Source organism: Lucilia cuprina, chromosome 5 (assembly GCF_022045245.1).
Source record: "Lucilia cuprina isolate Lc7/37 chromosome 5, ASM2204524v1, whole genome shotgun sequence".
Taxonomy (NCBI): Eukaryota; Metazoa; Arthropoda; class Insecta; order Diptera; family Calliphoridae; genus Lucilia; species Lucilia cuprina.
This window is the reverse complement of record NC_060953.1, coordinates 45,935,646-45,956,206: the sequence shown is the minus strand read 5'-3', so window position 1 is coordinate 45,956,206 and position 20,561 is coordinate 45,935,646. Positions and strand designations below refer to the sequence as shown.

General features: G+C 31.3%; 1 protein-coding gene across 2 annotated transcripts in view; it reads left to right on the top strand.

Moving 5' to 3' along the window:
• LOC111685605 (regulating synaptic membrane exocytosis protein 2) overlaps nucleotides 1-20,561 on the top strand; it is a 42,344-nt gene that overhangs the window by 9,880 nt on the left and 11,903 nt on the right. For both annotated transcript variants that reach the window (XM_046951928.1, XM_046951929.1), the window contains exons 3-7: nucleotides 4,941-5,281; nucleotides 14,585-14,836; nucleotides 14,898-15,163; nucleotides 15,218-15,460; nucleotides 15,631-15,875. In XM_046951928.1, coding sequence (XP_046807884.1) covers nucleotides 4,941-5,281; nucleotides 14,585-14,836; nucleotides 14,898-15,163; nucleotides 15,218-15,460; nucleotides 15,631-15,875 — 1,347 coding nt within the window. The remainder of the gene's footprint in view (nucleotides 1-4,940; nucleotides 5,282-14,584; nucleotides 14,837-14,897; nucleotides 15,164-15,217; nucleotides 15,461-15,630; nucleotides 15,876-20,561) is intronic.

Below are 20,561 nucleotides of genomic sequence, written 5' to 3'. Positions count from 1 at the left end.
TCCAGTCTATAGTCTAGTCTATAGTCTAGTCTATAGTCTAGTCTATAGTCTAGTCTATAGTCTAGTATATAGTCTAGTCTACAGTCTAGTCTATAGTCTAGTCTATAGCATAGTCTATAGTCTAGTCTATAGTCTAGTCTATAGTCTAGTCTATAGTCTAGTCTATAGTCTTGTCTATAGTCTAGTCTATAGTCTAGTTTATAGTCTATTCTATAGTCTATTCTATAGTATATTCTATAGTATAGTCTATTAGCTAGAGTGTAGTCTAGTCTAGTTTAGAGTCTAGTCTTTAGTATGGTATATAGTATATAATTTTGTCTATAGTTTAGATTATAGTGAAATCCACAGTCTAGTCTGTAGTCTAGTATATAGTCTAGTCTTTAGTCTATTATATACTCGAGTTTATATTCTTGTCTATAGCCTAGTTTAAAGTCTAGTCAATAGTCTATACTTTTATAATTAATTTTCACCACTAAATTAAACAACCTATTTTAAGATTCAAGCACGTACTAGAGTTGAGAGTCCATATATTGTGGATGCACACCTAGCCCCTTCATATACATATATACACTTTAGTTATTTTAGTTAAGGTATGTTGTAGAAACAGAATCCTCATGTGTAAATAGCAGATAGAAAAAGTCACATTTTAAGGACAAACAGAAAATAGAGCTCAAGTTTGTGCTACGAGTTTTTGTAACAAAAATTAACCACGTAATTTTAAAATAAATTATGGTATTTGCTAAAAGATCCTGAAAAATATATAAAGTTTGAATTTAGTTAAATTGTGCATTTGCATTGTATGAGTTATAAGGCTTCCGAAAATTTGTGGCATTAGTTTAACGTATAATTCATAGATCATTGTAGTCCCCAAAGCTCTTTACCAAGAAGTTTATATAAGGACTAAGTAAGGTCATCTTAAATTCTCCATTACCATCTTTTTAAAGATATCTTGTGTTGGCAATGTGACTATAAATTTCAAGTATTTTTTTCTTTTTTCGATTACTATTTTTTATAATATTTTAAATTAAATATTTTCATACATTTGTGACCAGTAAAAAGATTATATTTGTGAGTGTTTTTTATATGCACGAGTTAAATGCAATTTGTGAGACATGTGAACATGTGAAAAAATTCAGAAAAAACAAACTCGAACAAAAAGTTTAATAAAAGTGGATTTTAAAAAGATAAGGATCTTTGCAATTCACCCATAACTATATTATTTATTTGAAGAAGAATAGGATATTTAAAACTTAAGTACATACACTGTAAAAATTTACTGCTAGTCTTTAATTTAGTCTAGAGTCTAGTCTATAATCTAGTCCTAGTCTGTTGTATAGTCTTGTCTATAGTCTGGACTATAGTCTAGTCTATAGCCTAGTCTATAGTCTAGTCTATAGTCTAGTCTATAGTCTAGTCTATAGTCTAGTCTATAGTCTAGTCTATAGTCTAGTCTATAGTCTAGTCTATAGTCTAGTCTATAGTCTAGTCTATAGTCTAGTCTATAGTCTAGTCTATAGTCTAGTCTATAGTCTAGTTTATAGTCTAGTCTATAGTCTAGTCTATAGTCTAGTCTATAGTCTAGTCTATAGTCCAGTTTATAGTCTAGTCAAGTCTATAGTCTAGGCTATAGTCTAGTCTATACTAATACAATTATATAGTCTTGTCTACAGACTACTCTATAGTCCGTTCTATAGTCTAGTCTACAATCTAGTGCATCGTCTAGTCTATAGTCCAGTCAATATCTATTCTATAGACTAGTCTATAGTTTAATACGTAGACTAGTTTATAATCTAGTCTATAATATAACCTTTGATCTGATCTAAAACCTTGTCTAGTCTAGTTTATAGTCTAGTCTATACTCCAGTCTATAATCTGGTCATTGATCTGGTCTGTAATCTAGTCTATAGTCTAGTCTATAGTTTGGTTTATAATCTAGTCTGTAGTCTACAGTTCAGTCTATAATCTAGTCTTTAATCTAGGCTATAGTCGAATCTATAAACCAGTCTGTAGTCTAGTTTAAGTGTATTCTATAGCCCATTCTATAGTAATCTCAATAGTCTAGTATATAATCTAGAACATAGTCTAGTGTACAATTATTGCCTAAAAGCTAGTCAATAATCTGGTCTATGGTCTAGTCTATTGTCTATTTTATAGTTTAATCTATAGTTTATGCTATAGTACAGTATATAGTATATTCTATAGTTTAATGAACACACAATCATATAAAAACTTTGAAAAACCCTCGAAAACCTAATAATTTAAGAAAATATTTTCGATTTCATGCAATTCTTTTAATTGCCTTTTTCATTTACATGAATATATTTAAAAAAAAACTGCTAAAATGTTTCACTTTTTCTTAAGAGTATAGAATTAATAACTGAACTTTAAACGATTTTCATTTAAGCATTTTGCGAAAAATTCTTGACAAGGTGTCGTTACCTTAACATGAACTATTAAAAAGTGTTAGCAAGTATGTTTTACTATAGCTATTGAAGTTTTTGTTGAAAATTTTTCAAAAGTCTTTGGTTAATATTTACTACACTTACTAGTTATGCTTTAAATATATAACAACTAATGTACCCTGTAATTACAAGAGAATACTATTTACCCTTTTCGCAGTTGTAATAATAACTGTTTACAGTGACTTACAAGGACATTTCAAAGATCATGTGATTAAAGCTCTTTTCCTGTTTAGATCCTTAAAGAAATAATTTAGTTCTCAGAACTACGGGGTTCTAAGTAATATAAAATACGTTTCTACATACGTGTCTAACATTTTTGAGCAAGTTAATGCTGGGAGCTGTTTATGATTAGGACACCTGTTTCATTTAAAATGAAACTAATGAATGAATGAGACAATTTGTAACAAGAATAATGTTTTATTTAATTTATGAGTGAATGATATTTTAAGTTTATTTTACGGTTCTAAGTATGCGGTTTTCTATGTTACTAATATTTACTTCAGAGTAAATGTGACATTTTCTAACACATACGTTTTTAAAAGTTTAATTGATTTTATGTCCATATTACTGCTTGTAATATTGCTTAAGTGTTGAATGTGGTTTTTGTATTTACTTTTGATTTACGACGAAAGTTGAGTGTTATTTTGCTGTGACAGTTGGTAGGAAATTGAAAAACTAAAAGGTTGACATATATTACAAAATGAACAAATGTTTTAATAAAACACATAAATATTCGCCATTGTCGAATTTTATATACTTTTCAGCATAGTGTGTTTAAAATGAGTTTAATTTCAAGGGTTTCAATTTAAACTATATTTTCCAACTCTATAACAGAACATTAAACAACAACAACTAACACCAAACGAAACAAAACACATTAAAAAGCTTATGTTGTTGTTAGTTTTTCAAGATGTAATTTTCTGTGTTTGTATCGGACTTTTGCTTGTATCTCTGTTACTAGTGGACGAACTTTGCTGATTTTAAATAGAAAACTACGCTAAACTATAAACTAGACTATAGGCAAGACTACAGAATACACTATCAACTAGACTTTAGCCTACAATATATACTAAACTATAGATTAGACCACATAAAAGACTGTAGACTTTTAGAGGTTATAGACTGGACTTGAATGTAGACCAGACTATAGACTAAACTATAGACTACGCTAATAACTATTCTACAGACTCGACTTTAGACAAGACTATATACTAGACTGTAGACAACAATTTAGACTAGATTATAAACCAGACTATAGACTACACTATAGACTAGTTTATAGACTACTCTATAGACTAGATTATAGACAAGGCTATTCGCTAGACTAAAGACTAGACTATAGACTAGACTATAGACAAGACTATAGACAAGACTATAGACAAGACTATAGACTAGACTATAGACTAGACTATAGACTAGATTACAGACTAGACTATAGACTAGACTATAGACTAGACTATAGACTAGACTATAGACTAGACTATAGACTAGACTATAGACTAGACTATAGACTAGACTATAGACTAGACTATAGACTAGGCTATAGACTAGGCTATAGACTGGACTATAGACTAGACTATAGACTAGACTATAGACTAGGCTATAGACTGGACTATAGACTAGACTATTGACTAGACTAAAGACTAGACTAAAGACTAGACTGTAGACTAGACTAGACTATAGACTATTCTATTGACTACACTATGGACTACAGATTATACTATAGACTAGACTTTAGACTTTAGAAGACTAAACTATAGAAAATATTAGAGAAAATACATTAAACTTGACTTGACTATTATCTAGGCTATAGAAATAGAATAGGATACAGAGTGGACTATATTTTTATTGCCAACAAATACTTAAAAAATGTAAATTTGTACTTTTACAAACAAGAGCACGACCACAAAATATTCTACACCCCATATAGTAAGTAGTTATGTGTATAATAGGTATACACATAACTACTAAGTAAACTTTAGACAAAAAAATTGTTTCATTTATCTTTAAAATGCAAGCAATCACATGATAATTCTCAGGTTTATATTTTCTTATTAATGAAATCATTTAGAATCCATTTTATGATAAATTTCATTTACCAATAAAATTTTATACAAATTCAATAACAAAACTGTTGAGGTTTACTTTTCTGCATATAAATTGCAACAATAATATTAGTTTTAACAATTATTTGTAGTCAAGACATTGCAAATACTTTATGAAAACTTGCAACAATTGTCGATAACAGCAGAAGTTTCCTGACTGTTGGCATTTTATTTCATTTGTATGTAGAGGCGAAAAACATGACGTTATAACTTTTATTTTATTTAATTTACATTATTTGCTGTTATTCTAAGCAATTTCCTCCTTTTAAAGATATTTTTATTATTGTCGCTTATTATTATTATTCCATCAACTATTCTGTTCGAAAAGCAACTAAGAAGATAATATTTTCCTCCTTTTTTCCTCTTTTTTTAGTGAATAAAATGTCACCACGTCCATCGTTAATACCTACAGATACGGATGCCACTTATGGCAACTATCAACAGCAACAGGATGCAGCGGCAAATCAAAATAACAACAATAATAATAATACAACAAGTACAATAACATCAGCGACAAGTGGCAGTATCAGTAGTGGTGGTGGCACTTCAAATTCCTCAAAACAAAATACAGAACCCGGACGTCGAGCGGGTGCTTGTCGGGTGTGTTTGAAATCATTTAAACCCGATGACTTTCATAAGACGTGTTTTGAATGTCAGCAGCGTGTGTGTGAAGATTGTGCCAGCTATAGTAAATTGGAGGAAAATGAGGATGCGGTGAGTTTAATACAAAAGAATTTAAATAATAAAAAATTTCCATATAAATGTGGTCTGTTTTGTAAATGCAATAAATATGCTAAATTGGTTGGATATTGTTAAGAAAGGGTTAGAAGTTGCATGGGGTTAACTCGATCCTTGGCTAATAACTCTTAAACCATGAAATTGTCTAATTCAATTACTTTTATATTTAGTTACTTAAAGGCAAATTTACTTGAACTAATAATTTATAATTGTCTTGTTCATATTCATATATTGTCTAACACTTACATACATATTTCTATTTATACATATCATATTTTGTAGTCAATTCCAAAAATGACGTGTAAACATTAATTTTACTCATGTAAAACAATGTGTAATTTGTACTGGAAGTGGTAAGACCTTTTTCGTGTCAGGTGTAAAAATTGAATAAATTAGAAAAAGTACTTATGTCCTTTAAGAGGAATTGTGATGACCTAAACCTTTCATGTATTTAATAATTATACCCTACACCACTTTAGTGGGGAGGGTATATTGGGTTTGTGCTGATGTTTGTAACGCACAATAATATTGGTCCTATACCCACCTTAAAGTATACCAATCGGCTCAGAATCATTTTCTAAGTCGATTTAGCTATGTTCGTAGTAATCAAACTACAGGCCGTAATTTTGAAGATAATTGAATGAAACTTGGTACGTGATCTTCTCAGGACGAACCCTATTGAAAATGGTTAAGATCAGTCAATTATTTCACCTATCCTCCATACAACTGTACTCTCGAATAGTTCTTGTAAACATTGTAATCAAACTACATGTCGCAATTTTGAAGATAATTCAATGAAATTTGGCACATGATCTTTTATTATACCGGAGACGAAGTCTATTGAAAATGATTAACATCGGTTCATTATTTCACCTAGCTCCCATACAACTGAACCCTCGAATAGAGCTTGTAAAGCTTGTAATCAAACTACAGGTCACAATTTTGGAGATAATTCATTGAAATTCGGCACATGATATTTTATGGTACTGTAGACGAAAATAGTTAACATTGGTCCATTATTTCACCTAGACCCATTAGAACTGAACCCGACAAATAGGGCTTTTAAGTTCATAATTATGTATAATATAAGGAGTGAGATCGAAAAATTCTTAACATACATATATGTTTATAAAAAAGAAACCACTAAACTTACAGCTTTATTTTTTTTTTATTTGATTCAAATTATTATTTACAATTTACAAAAAAAAAAATATTTTTATAGTTTTAATCACTAGTGATGAAATTTTGAACCCTTTTCGGAAACCCTTCCATTAACGTTTTTATAGTGCTTTCTGTCACTTTGCTCGAACATGTAGTCCATCTCCGTTTAAAATCTACCACACTTTTGGACACCTTTTTTGTACTCTTCAATTCTCTTTTAACAAGAGCCCAATATCTCTCCACTGGCCTTAGCTCCGGGCAGTTTGGAGGATTTGCCTCTCTTGGTACAAATACCACATTATTGTTCTTGTACCACTCAAGGGCTTGTTTAGCATAGTGACAGGATGCCAAGTCAGGCCAAAAATAAGTGGACACATTATGAAGTCTTATGAATGGAAGCAGCCTTTTTTGTAAATTTCGGTATTTATAGAGCCCGTTGTAACAAATGATTGACTTCTTTTGCCGCAACTGCATATTGCTTGCCATACCAAGAACTTTCTGGGAAATTTTGTCTGCTTTTGGGTCCTAAACTTTTCTTCAACATTCCCTCGAGCATCAGCAACATAAATCTTTTGACCTGGAAGTTGCGAAAAATCTGCCAGAACAAACGTTTCGTCATCCATTATGCAGCAAGAATATTTTTTTATAAAACTTGACTTCAATTTCCGTGCTCTGTTTTTGGCCTCTAAATTTTTAGCAGCGTTCCTGTTAGGAACTTTTTGAGCCTTGTATGTTTTTAAACCTGCATTAGCTTTAACTTTTCGTACCAAATAGTCCGAGCACTGAGCTAACCGAGCTGCTTTCCTACCGGATGTGTTGGGAGCTCTTTTGAAAATGCGTTCTATTTTTTTTGGCTTTAGAAACATCATGTGGACCATTCCTTCTACCTGAACCAGGTTTTCTATCAACTGACAAGTTCTCCCGGTACTGTTTAATAACATTGGAAACAGTTTGACAGCAGACCTTTGTATGCTTGGACAACTTTTTGTAAGACCAAGTTGGGTTTAGTTGAAAATATTTAATAATTTCAGTACGCACTTTTTTCTGGTCACTTTTTTGGTTGAAAAATGTAATAAAAAACGTGTGTTAAGAATTTTTCGATCTCACTCCTTACTCGTATCTCGACAAAAAGCTGCAAAACCAAGTTTTATACTAGTGTTGATGAACCTCATGTACTTTATAATTATAGGGCCTCATTTGACCCTAGCCCCTCTAAAAAGCCCCCATCAACATTTTACTTAAATTTCCACAGTTTTATTAAACAGTAAATGGCTTTAGTATATCTGAGGCAAGGTACAAATTAACTTAAATGCTTTATTATGAAAACTAAATCGCATTTCATTCGTATATAGGTGTAGGGTATTATATGGTCGGTCTCGCCCGACTATAACTTCTTACTTGTTATTATTGAAGACATGCAAAATAGTAGGGAAGTCCATCAAAATAAGTGTAATTATGAAATTAACTAACAAACAAACTAACTAACTACTTAACTAACTAGGTTGGTAGGAGCAGGTATACAACATTCTTGAGGACGTATAAGATTCTCGCACCCATAGTTTTTATTCAGCTATCCGTATCCGACTGTTTTCGAGTGGCCTCCTACACATACCACGTGTTTTATAACAGCTTTGGGTCAGCTCAATTTAAGTAAGGAGCCATTCGGATGTAAGCGTCACCTGAACTCTTAAATATGATTCAAGGGGTATAATATCTAACAACATTTCTAAAACTTAGGTTGAAGTAGCAGCATGTACGATGAACTTGAACTCCCTAAAGTAGTTTGATATTAAACTTTTTGTCCAAAGTTGTCCACCAGCTAGACTTTGTCGTAGTGGGACTAACACCTCATTTCATGCCTACAGTTTTCCTACATATCGTCCAGCATCAAAGTGTCTTGTTGATCATATCCTTTATATGGTCTCTCCATTTTAATTTCCAGTCAAGTATTACTCCTAAGTACCTAACTTTGTCTGTCAAAAGTATTCTTGTGCTCATGAAGCAAGGATTTCTACTATAGAACCATCAAAACGTTTAATCCATTTTCATTGAAAAATATACCAAAGAGTACAATCTTCAAGATTTATATTCAGTCAGGAGTTTTCAATATTATTTTTCCATTTGGATGATGAAATTGGTACATTTTGATCACGATTAATGAAGCTAAATAATATAGAATATATAAAAAGTACAAGTTAAAGAAACAAAAATAACAAAACAGTCCTTCTTTTTTAAAACTTTATAAAAGTGATTTTGAATAAAACTATATTTCCCGATTTTCACCCTTTTTGGAACTTTTTCCAGTGAATAGCAAGCGTTTTTTCTGAAGTAATTGTATACAATTATCTTGCAGATAACTCACACTTATAGGCTTTTAGATCTATATAGACTATCCATCATTTGGTCGTTCATTGCCTGCTATATATATTTTACCATGATTAAAAATACCTCAAGGCTACCTTATATAATCATATCATTATCACTACTTAACATATCATTTTGCTTAAAACTTTTTCCCTAATGGTAATTAAAAATATGACAGGACGATAATATTGTTAGAGAATATGAGAAAATTTACCTCATTAGAAAAGGAATAATTTTCTTACTTTAAGAATGTTACTAAATTACAAAACACTATTGATTACTAATGATAATGATGATGATAATGCTGCTGTTTGCTGATTATACTGATGGCTAATGCCACAAACTGTAATATAGTACAACATAATCATTGCAACATGTTTAAGTTTTATAGAGCTGATTCATAATAACAAAGTATAAAAGAGCGAACACCCACATACATACACTTCATATCTTAACTCATAATGTAAAAATAATTAAAGTTTAGATTACACTAAATAATATCTACAATACCTTGCAAATATATTACAACTTATAAGATGTAGCAAGGGCAAGTGAGAGTAGGATGATGCAGAGAAAATTGGAAAATTTCTCAATTACATTCATACACACTTGAGGAAATTAGAGTAGCATGATGATGTTAAAGGATTTTATGGTGAAATTTGAACACTACTTAATTACGCTTCAAAGCTTAGGGGAGAGTGAAAATACAAAAAAGAGGGTTTACAAAAAAAAAAACTAACTTTAATGAACATTTTCTAACAACCTAAAATATACATATCACTAGATCAGTATCTAGTCAATAGTCATATAGATAGTGTAATTTATAATTTAATCTATCTTTTAATCTATCGTCAATTAGATGGTCTAGTCTATAGTCTAGTCTATAATCTAGACTACAGTGTAAACTATAGCCTAGTCTAGTCTATAGTAAGTTCAGTCTATAGTCTAGTCTAAAGTCTAGTCTAGTCTATAGTCTATAGTCTAGTCTATAGTCTAGTCTATAGTCTAGCCTACAGTCTAGTCTATAGTCTAGTCTAAAATCTAGTCTATAGTCTAGTTTATAGTCTAGTCTATAGTCTAGTCTATAGTCTAGTCTAAAGTCTAGTCTATAGTCTAGTCTATAGTCTAGTCTATAGTCTAGTCTATAGTCCAGTCTATAGTCCAGTCTATAGTCTAGTCTATAGTCTAGTCTATAGTCTAGTCTATAGTCTAGTCTATAGTCTAGTCTATAGTCTAGTATATAGTCTAGTCTAAAGCCTAGTCTATAGTCTAGTCTATAGTCTAGTCTATAGTCTAGTCTATAGTCTAATCTATAGTCTAGTCTATAGTCTAGTCTATAGTCTAGTCTAAAGTCTAGTCAATAGTCTAGTCTATAGTCTAGTCTATAGTCAAGTCTATAGTCCAGTCTATTGTCTAGTCTATAGTCTAGTCTATAGTCTAGTATCTATAGTCTAGTCTATAGTCTAGTCTATAGTCTAGTCTATAGTCTAGTCTATAGTCTAGTCTATAGTCTAGTCTATAGTCTAGTCTATAGTCTAGTCTAGTCTATAGTCTAGTCTATAGTCTAGTCTAGTCTATAGTCTAGTCTATAGTCTAGTCTAGTCTATAGTCTAGTCTATAGTCTAGTCTATAGTCTCTAGTCTACTATAGTCTAGTCTATAGTCTAGTCTATAGTCTAGTCTATAGTCTAGTCTATAGTCTAGTCTATAATAGTCTAGTCTATTATAGTCTATAGTCTAGTCTATAGTCTAGTCTATAGTCTAGTCTATAGTCTAGTCTATAGTCTAGTCTATAGTCTAGTCTATAGTCTAGTCTATAGTCTAGTCTATAGTCTAGTCTATAGTCTAGTCTATAGTCTAGTCTATAGTCTAGTCTATAGTCTAGTCTATAGTCTAGTCTATAGTCTAGTCTATAGTATAGTCTATAGTCTAGTCTATAGTCTAGTCTATAGTCTAGTCTATAGTCTAGTCTATAGTCTAGTCTATAGTCTAGTCTATAGTCTAGTCTATAGTCTAGTCTATAGTCTATAGTCTAGTCTATAGTCTAGTCTATAGTCTAGTCTATAGTCTAGTCTATAGTCTAGTCTATAGTCTAGTCTATAGTCTAGTCTATAGTCTAGTCTATAGTCTAGTCTATAGTCTAGTCTATAGTCTAGTCTATAGTCTAGTCTATAGTCTAGTCTATAGTCTAGTCTATAGTCTAGTCTATAGTCTAGTCTATAGTCTAGTCTATAGTCTAGTCTATAGTCTAGTCTATAGTCTAGTCTATAGTCTAGTCTATAGTCTAGTCTATAGTCTAGTCTATAGTCTAGTCTATAGTCTAGTCTATAGTCTAGTCTATAGTCTAGTCTATAGTCTAGTCTATCTAGTCTAGTCTATAGTCTAGTCTATAGTCTAGTCTATAGTCTAGTCTATAGTCTAGTCTATAGTCTAGTCTATAGTCTAGTCTATAGTCTAGTCTATAGTCTAGTCTATAGTCTAGTCTATAGTCTAGTCTATAGTCTAGTCTATAGTCTAGTCTATAGTCTAGTCTATAGTCTAGTCTATAGTCTAGTCTATAGTCTAGTCTATAGTCTAGTCTATAGTCTAGTCTATAGTCTATAGTATAGTCTATAGTAGTCTAGTCTATAGTCTAGTCTATAGTCTAGTCTATAGTCTAGTCTATAGTCTAGTCTATAGTCTAGTCTATAGTCTAGTCTATAGTCTAGTCTCTAGAGTCTAGTCTATAGTCTAGTCTATAGTCTAGTCTATAGTCTAGTCTATAGTCTAGTCTATAGTCTAGTCTATAGTCTAGTCTATAAGTCTAGTCTAGTCTTCTATAGTCTAGTCTATAGTCTAGTCTATAGTCTAGTCTATAGTCTAGTCTATAGTCTAGTCTATAGTCTAGTCTATAGTCTAGTCTATAGTCTAGTCTATAGTCTAGTCTATAGTCTAGTCTATAGTCTAGTCTATAGTCTAGTCTATAGTCTAGTCTATAGTCTAGTCTATAGTCTAGTCTATAGTCTAGTCTATAGTCTAGTCTATAGTCTTAGTCTATAGTCTAGTCTATAGTCTAGTCTATAGTCTAGTCTATAGTCTAGTCTATAGTCTAGTCTATATTCTAGTCTATAGTCTAGTCTATAGTCTAGTCTATAGTCTAGTCTATAGTCTAGTCCGTGATCTATAGTCTGTAGTCTAATCTGTATTCTATTATGTAGTCTAGTCTATAGCCTAGTCTAGTCAGTAGTCTAGTCCATAGTTTAATCTATATTTTTGTCTATAGTCTAATCAATAGTCTAGTCTATTGTCCAGTTTATGGTCTAGTCTATAGTCGAAACCAGTCGTAGTCTATAGTATAGTCTTAAGTCTAGTCTAAAGTCTAGTCTATAGTCTAGTTTATATTGACTATACTGTATATATAAAAGTCGAAAGAATTTTGTGTACAGGGACTATGGGTCCCACAGACCTAACAGTTGATATTGCGAATTTTGAACTTAATTTTGACTTAAAATAAAATTAGTAAATTAAAAAAAAATTGTTCCCGTAAAGTTTTCAAAATAAATTTCATTATTTTCTATAGTCTAGTCTATAGTCTAGTCTATAGTCTAGTCTATAGTCTAGTCTATATTCTAGTCTATAGTCTAGTCTATAGTCTAGTCTATAGTCTAGTCTATAGTCTAGTCCGTGATCTATAGTCTGTAGTCTAATCTGTATTCTATTATGTAGTCTAGTCTATAGCCTAGTCTAGTCAGTAGTCTAGTCCATAGTTTAATCTATATTTTTGTCTATAGTCTAATCAATAGTCTAGTCTATTGTCCAGTTTATGGTCTAGTCTATAGTCGAAACCAGTCGTAGTCTATAGTATAGTCTTAAGTCTAGTCTAAAGTCTAGTCTATAGTCTAGTTTATATTGACTATACTGTATATATAAAAGTCGAAAGAATTTTGTGTACAGGGACTATGGGTCCCACAGACCTAACAGTTGATATTGCGAATTTTGAACTTAATTTTGACTTAAAATAAAATTAGTAAATTAAAAAAAAATTGTTCCCGTAAAGTTTTCAAAATAAATTTCATTATTTTCTCTCTAAATAAGTACTTATAATGATTATTTAATTATTTAATATAATTTCTTTTCAAAAGACCATAACAATTTCATTAATTTGCTGTTGTGTGTGAGTGAATGTTTAACAAAAATATTTATTAAAAACATGCGAATTTTCTGTTAATGTCAGATCTTTTGTGAAAATAAAAATATTTTTTCTGCCTTTCACTTCCTTTTGCACGGAAGACTGGACGTTGTTGATGTGCCTTTTTAAAGCTTCAACGTGCTTTTTTTATATTCTCGCTAACAAAAATACAATAAACAGCAACCACAAAACGTAATATTTTTGAGGTTTTCTAAAACCAGCCCAGAAGGATTCCCAAAAAAAAAACGACAAGGTACCCCTTTACTTGACTGCCACCAATTCCAAAGTTAGCACCAGTGGACTGTAGTCAGTCTTTAAAAGATTATGAAAAATAAATTAGCATTTCTATCAAATAATTAAATTACACCCAGAACGGCAGGGTTTTATTTCTTTCTAAGTGTGTTGGGCCATAATGAGAGAAATATAAAAACGAGAATACAGCTATTTAATGTGCAAAACTGTAATACAGATGTGTGATAACCCAGCAAACATTTAAACATAAATTATCCAATATCCAACTTAATATTATTTTGCCCAAGACAGGAAATATTTAAATCCCATTTATTAAGAAAACTAAAACAAAATTGTATTTTATCAAAATGTTTGCTGGACTTGAGAAAATTTATGTGCATATGAATGTATTTGTGTTTAAAAGTTTCTATGGTTTTTCCATTTTTGGCTAATTGTTGCTAAGTTAATTAAAATGGCAAAAATTTAGTCAGCTGGTGAAAAATATGTACGTACATACGTAAGCGTGTATTTGGTTTCGTGCAACCACACATGAGGCACAACGTTTAAACACAGAAAAACATACAAATTTAAATGGCAGAAAAAAGCAAATAAAATTGCAACCTAATATAATTTTAATAATTACACTTAGAGAAATATGTAAAGAAGATATTTATTTTCGAAAATTTAAAAAATAAAATTAAATTATAAAATTCATAAAATATTTAATATTTTAGTCCAAGTTCTTTTTAAATTCAGTTCTAGTTCTATTTTAGTTCTAGTTCAGTGTTAGTTCAGTTCTAGTTCAGTTCTAGTTCAGTTCTAGTTCAGTTCTAGTTCAGTTCTAGTTCTAGTTCAGTTCTAGTTCAGTTCTAGTTCAGTTCTAGTTCAGTTCTAGTTCAGTTCTAGTTCAGTTCTAGTTCAGTTCTAGTTCGGTTCTAGTTCAGTTCTAGTTCAGTTCTAGTTCAGTTCCAGTTCAGTTCTAGTTCAGTTCTAGTTCAGTTCCAGTTCAGTTTTAGTTCTAACTCATATGGAATTATAAAAAAATCTTCCAAAACCTGATGCAAAACTTTACCGCACCTTTTTAAATAAATAAATAAAAAACTATTTGCATTTTAAACATGAAGATAAATCGATAACAAATAAATTATATTACAACACAACTATAATAGCAAATAAACACAAAGGAATTACACACCTTATAACTCGACCTTTTTATAGAAAGAAAAAAAAACGTTAATAAATACCATTGACGCCTTTCCCACACGTGCTAAAACATATGGAAATTTTCACACTTTGTTCTTATTAGAATATATGATGCAATTTCGATTTACAATTGTAATTTTATTGTTGTTCCAGAATATGTGGCGCTGTAGTGTGTGTCGAAGAAAGATGGCCTCACGTGTTTGTATACCACAGAATTCAACAGACTCTAGTCTGGATGTACCAGTATTAGAAGCATTGCAACGACGTCATTCAGATGCCAAATTGGGCTCAAGCACACAAACATTAGCGCCTGCAAATGGTAGTGCTGCATTAGCCCCACCTCGTAGTCCCGAACTAAGAAGACATTCAGATGTATCACCTGCGTCATTAAAAGAGCTAGAAAGGGTAAGTTGGATATGAAGAGGAATAGGAGAAAGAAATTGAAATGTTTTTTTTGGTCTTCTAGCAATTGAAAGGCAACAAGACACCCGGTGGTGATATGGATTGGCGCAAGGGTGGCCATAGTATGGCACCCAGTCGCTCGGGCAGTCCACCAAGACAAGAGGAATTAAGTTTTGGACCTCCTCTCTCACGAATGGCTTCCAGACGTGGCTCTAGAGTTGCCCGTCAACACAGTTATGATGACGATGCTAATGCTACAGGTACCGGTGTAGCCGGCAGTTTGGGTGCTGGTGTTGATATGGGTTTGGGTATACCAGCCATGCCCAGAAGGTATTTATTAAAAGTTTGATTTTAAATGAATTTTTAAGACTTTTTCGCCTTTAGAAAATCGGCTTATGATGTTTTCGCTCCGGGTGTTTTGCAAGCAGCTGCACAAGCTTCTCAACGTTCTCCTGGCGATGCCACACTTGGTCCACAAATAGCTTTGCCCGGCTCTCGTAGACCTTCATTTCGTGTGCCTCATCCCTCGGAAGATATTAATAATGATGAATCACCCAGCCCAGATAAAGGTAGTCCTGTATTAACGGTCGACGAGGATAGACGTATGCGAAGAAGAGGTTCACAATTGTGAGTAAAAACACCGATATATTAGACTTGTTTAAGAAAAATCCCGAATAGTTATCATTCAGTTTAGTAAATTTTAACTCAGAAGAACAATTTACTAAAATTTTACAAAATAGTGATTAACTCGATTACAAATTTAATTAAATTAACTTTTAATCTCATCTCCCGTCCAGACCCGATTTGGCTGCTTTACAATCACGTGGCGCTCTACCTACTTCCGGCATACCCTCGGCTATACCACCCCCTTTGGCTGCTTTCACCGGTCCCAATTTGGAAGATCTTGAAGCGCCACGACGTCAAACATCGATGGATGGTGAACAGATTAAAATTGTTATTCACGATGTTGATTCAGGACCCATATGTTCGTCGAAACGACGTATTATTTTAAGAAGAGATCCTTCAGATAAAGCTCATCGCAGTGAGTATTACAATTACAGTTTCCTTTACAATTTGTTGTTTTTGTAAAATTGTTCAAGGAATAAATGACAAACACAAAAATTGTTCAGATAAGGGGACCAGTTTCTTTCAATACTTCAATGACATTTTTTCTAACAGTTTTTAATTTAATAAAAAAATATTCCGCAATTAAGCACCCTATACAAATCACTTTATTTAATTTATCATCTAAACAACTACAGCTAGTAGAATTTAAATTATCTCAACATAGAAATTAATCATTTAAAAGAAGATGTCATGCAAAACTGATTACCTTATTCAACAACAAATGATGACAACAAGGGCGTTTAAGCAGCAACGAAAAGATGAGTAAAAACAAATGTTAACTCAAGTGCATCTAGAGCGATGCATCTCTAGATGCATTCAAATACATACTTAGAGCAGTAATGGGTATTTAACAAATACTCCCTCCCTACAATAACATTTAGCTATAACTGCGTTTCTCTTTAGTTGGCTCACTTGCAAATACATAGTTTGGCTAATGCCCATCACTGATTGACTCACACATCTCTACAGGAGTGTGTATAAAGACATTTATTTTTCAGTTTTTCATCTTGCCACATCTCTTGTGTAGCATAATTTCACAATTACTTGGGTAGTTTCACTTGAAATATTTATGACGCTGTTGTGTTGCTATATGTGGATTTCATGCATTTAATGCAAAAATATTAAGTAAAGTGGAATTCTTCACATGCAAGTGAACTTAAAAAGTTACACTCCCTCCAGCGCTCGTTTATTCGACGAAAAGTAATGTAAACTTACAAAATAAACCACTTGTTAGTGCAGAGTGTAGACAAAGTTGTTTATATGTGAGTAAAAATATTTAAAATAATTTTTTTTTTTTTTTTGGCGGGGGGGGGGTCTTCGGTGTTTTTAAAGGTTTGTTTATATGTATATATAGTTAATGAGTTAAAGGCAAATGTACTTACCGATTAATACGCCCCAAAAGTTTGAACCTGCAATAATGAAAATAAGACATTATTAGTTATTTTTTTATAAAATGCTAAAAATGAAAAAAAATAAAAACTAGACTAGAAAATATATTATGCTACAATACACAATACAGTCCGGTCTATAGAGTTCTATGTGGACAATTTATCAAAAATTTATGAGAGCCTTCTCCCTCACCACTTATAGTTATTTCCAATAAAAACACTAAAGATAATAATAAAACATTAACATAAACATTAACGAAATAATAGACCGTTTTTAACCATTTGGCTTCGTTCTCTGCCGAAAAGAAGTGCATGTGCATATCTTGCAAATTGTGACCCGTGGCGGGAGCACAAAGTTAATATGGGCACACATACTGACATATATGTAACTAAAGTCTATAGTCTAGACTAGTCTATAGTCAAGTCTAGTCATCAGTCTAGTCTATAGTCAACTCTAATCATCAGTCTCTGGTCTAGTCTATAATCTAGTCTATAGTCTAGTCTATAGTCTAGTCTACAGTCTAGTCTATAGTCTAGTCTATAGTCTAGTCTATAGTCTAGTCTATAGTCTAGTCTATAGTCTAGTCTATAGTCTAGTCTATAGTCTAGTCTATAGTCTAGTCTATAGTCTAGTCTATAGTCTAGTCTATAGTCTAGTCTATAGTCTAGTCTATAGTCTAGTCTATAGTCTAGTCTTCAGTCTAGTCTATAGTCTAGTCCATAGTCAAGTCTATAGTCTAGTCTAAAGTCTAGTCTATAGTAAATCTATACTCTAGACTAGAGTCTCATCTAGTTTATAGTCTCGCGTGTAGTCTCGTTTATAGTCTCGTCTATAGTCTTATAAATAGCCTAGTTTACAGTCTAAGCTATAGTCTAGTCTATAGTCTAGTTTTTATCTAGTCCATAGTCAAGTCTATAGTCAAGACTATAGTCTGGTCTATAGTCTGCTCTATACTATAGCCTAGTCTAGTCTATAGTCCAGTCTGTTGACTGTTAGTTAGTCAATTAGTTTGTTAGGTAGTTAGCTGTTTAGTTAGTAATTTAGTTAGTTAGTTAGTTAGTTAGTTAGTTAGTTAGTTAGTTAGTTAGTTAGTTAGTTAGTTAGTTAGTTAGTTAGTTAGTTAGTTAATTAGTTAGTTAGTTAGTTAGTTAGTTAGTTAGTTAGTTAGTTAGTTAGTTAGTAAGTTAGTTAGTTAGTTAGTTAGTTAGTTAGTTAGTTAGTTAGTTAGTTAGTAATTTCTTCTACTTCCAACAACTTTAGCAACATTTTCCCCTCTAGCACACATCCTTTCATATATTGCACTTTTCTTTGGAAGAATGTGTTATTTCAACCTTAAACTAAAGTTTTTACTATTTTCGTCCTTTTCGTTTGAACATTTTCAATCTGCACAATTTAATTAATTGAGTTTTAGTTGTTCTTCCAATTTTTTTCATTTTATATGGTTATATGGCTTGTCATCTGAAGATAAAAAACTTATTCTTACTTATACGACTAAAATACAATTAGACAATGAATGAATGAATGTATCGATTGAAAGAAAATAGTTTTGAAACTACAGTTTCAATAGAATATTATGTGTGTCGGTGTGTGTGTGTATTAGGAGGTAACAGTAGTGTCATTACAGTACATACACATACATATATAAAAATTGATACGATTTAACAAATTTAAAACAAATTGATTGGGGTAGTTGCTTTTAATTGAAAGAAATTTAAGAATACTTAAAATATAGTTGTAAATTTGATAAGAAGGAAAAACTAAGTAATTTGTGGGAAAAGTTTTAAAAGAAAAGATATAATACTAATCTCATATATATTAAGTACGAAAAATTTTAAATTATTTCGTTTGAGTTAAATGGTAAAATTTTTGAAATGAGACTTGTTGGTTTTTAGAAAATTTCCTAAAAAATTTCACTGTATCTTCGTAGTTGAAAAAAAGAATGACAGACAGTGATTTTAGCTAAGAGCAATAAATAGTGTTTTGCAAAAAAAAGTTTTCCTTGTTCTATTTGCAAAGCCTTGGAAAGTAACATAAAGTGCCTGTAGATATCATTGAAAACTTTAAATGTCAAAATTTAATTTTTTTTTTTAAATTTATTAGGGTGACATTTTTATAATTTTTTTTTGGGGAAAACTATTTCTTAACATATTAAGGGCTGATGTAGCCAGGCTCAATAGTAACCGAGTGGAGTAAAAGGTTCAGCATTTTCCTTTAATAAGAAACGAACTAATAAGTTACACCCTAATATATTGCCGTTTTTAAATAGATTTCAAAAAAATCTCTTCACCAGAAATTTAACCCATTTGAGGTTTATTACTCATATACAAACCGACATATTTACTGTTAACAAAAGACAGCAAGAAATTGAGACACTAGTACATACAACTATGCAGTATATTTTAAGTTTTGTTCATCAAAAAAAGTTTTTGATATCCAATTATAATTAAAAGTTTATTAACTTTGTTGTTAAGTTCTTTTTTTTCTCTTATTTTTTGTTGTATTTCATTGTTCGTTAACGATGAGGTTTTTTAGTAAAACTTTACAAATGATTTTGTACCAAATAACAACAAAAAGTACCATGATCAATAGAAAGTTAAAAATCTTTCAGATTGAACTAGACTCATTCAACATATAGGGAAAGAAATTATTTGGGTTTCTGATGAAAGTTGCTTAAATATTTGTGTTCAAAAGTACTTTTTTGGTTATTTTTTAGTATTTTATTCAACTCTTTCATTGTCGAGACAAATTCCTCAAATAAAACCTAATTGTCTGCTTTATTTGGATTCTCTTATAAAAGTTTTTGTTAATTTTCACCCACTCTCACCCACTCTAAGCCTCTTTATCAATGTCTGTATATTCATACTTTAATGCCTTTGGTAGTATTATTTATTCCTCTATATTTTTCTATTTATTCCTAAGGAAATCTTAATCAAAAGTTAAACATAAAATACCAAAATTACTTAAATAAAAACTGTAGAAATATATAGAATTTTCACATAACATCTTTACTCTTACAAACTACTGACAGTCACTGCCGTTGCTACTTTTCACTTTTTTTAGTTCTTTTCTAAAGGATGTGGGTAATATACGTCGTTGCTACTTCTCACTTTTTAGTCCTTTTCTAAAGGATGTGGGTAATATACGCATTAATAAAGCTTTAGCGAAAAATGTATCTTCACGTTTTTCATCATTATAATTATAAGTAGTTTTTCTCATTAAAAATTTTACCAAAAATTTAAACACTACTTGTTTTTTCTTCCTGTTAAATTTTTTAATTTCCATTATTTTAATTTATTTTGTGTCTTTAATTTATAGTTAAAAAGGAAATGTTATAATAAAAAAAATTATTTACAGATGTTACATCAAGGGATAAGTTAGTATTGAAGTTTTTTTGGAATATTTTTTATGATTTTGGAAATTATAAAAAGATGGAAGTATAACATGCATAAAAATGTGGCGAAGAAGTATTTAGTAAACTAGACTAGACTCCAGTCTAAAATATAGACTAAAGACCAAACTATAGTAAACTATAAACTGGACTATAGAATAGACACTATAAACTAGGCTAGAGACTACACTATGCAATACTAGACAAGACAAGACTAGACAAGACAAGACAAGACAAGACAAGACAAGACTAGACAAGACTAGACAAGACTAGACAAGACTAGACAAGACTAGACAAGACTAGACAAGACTAGACAAGACTAGA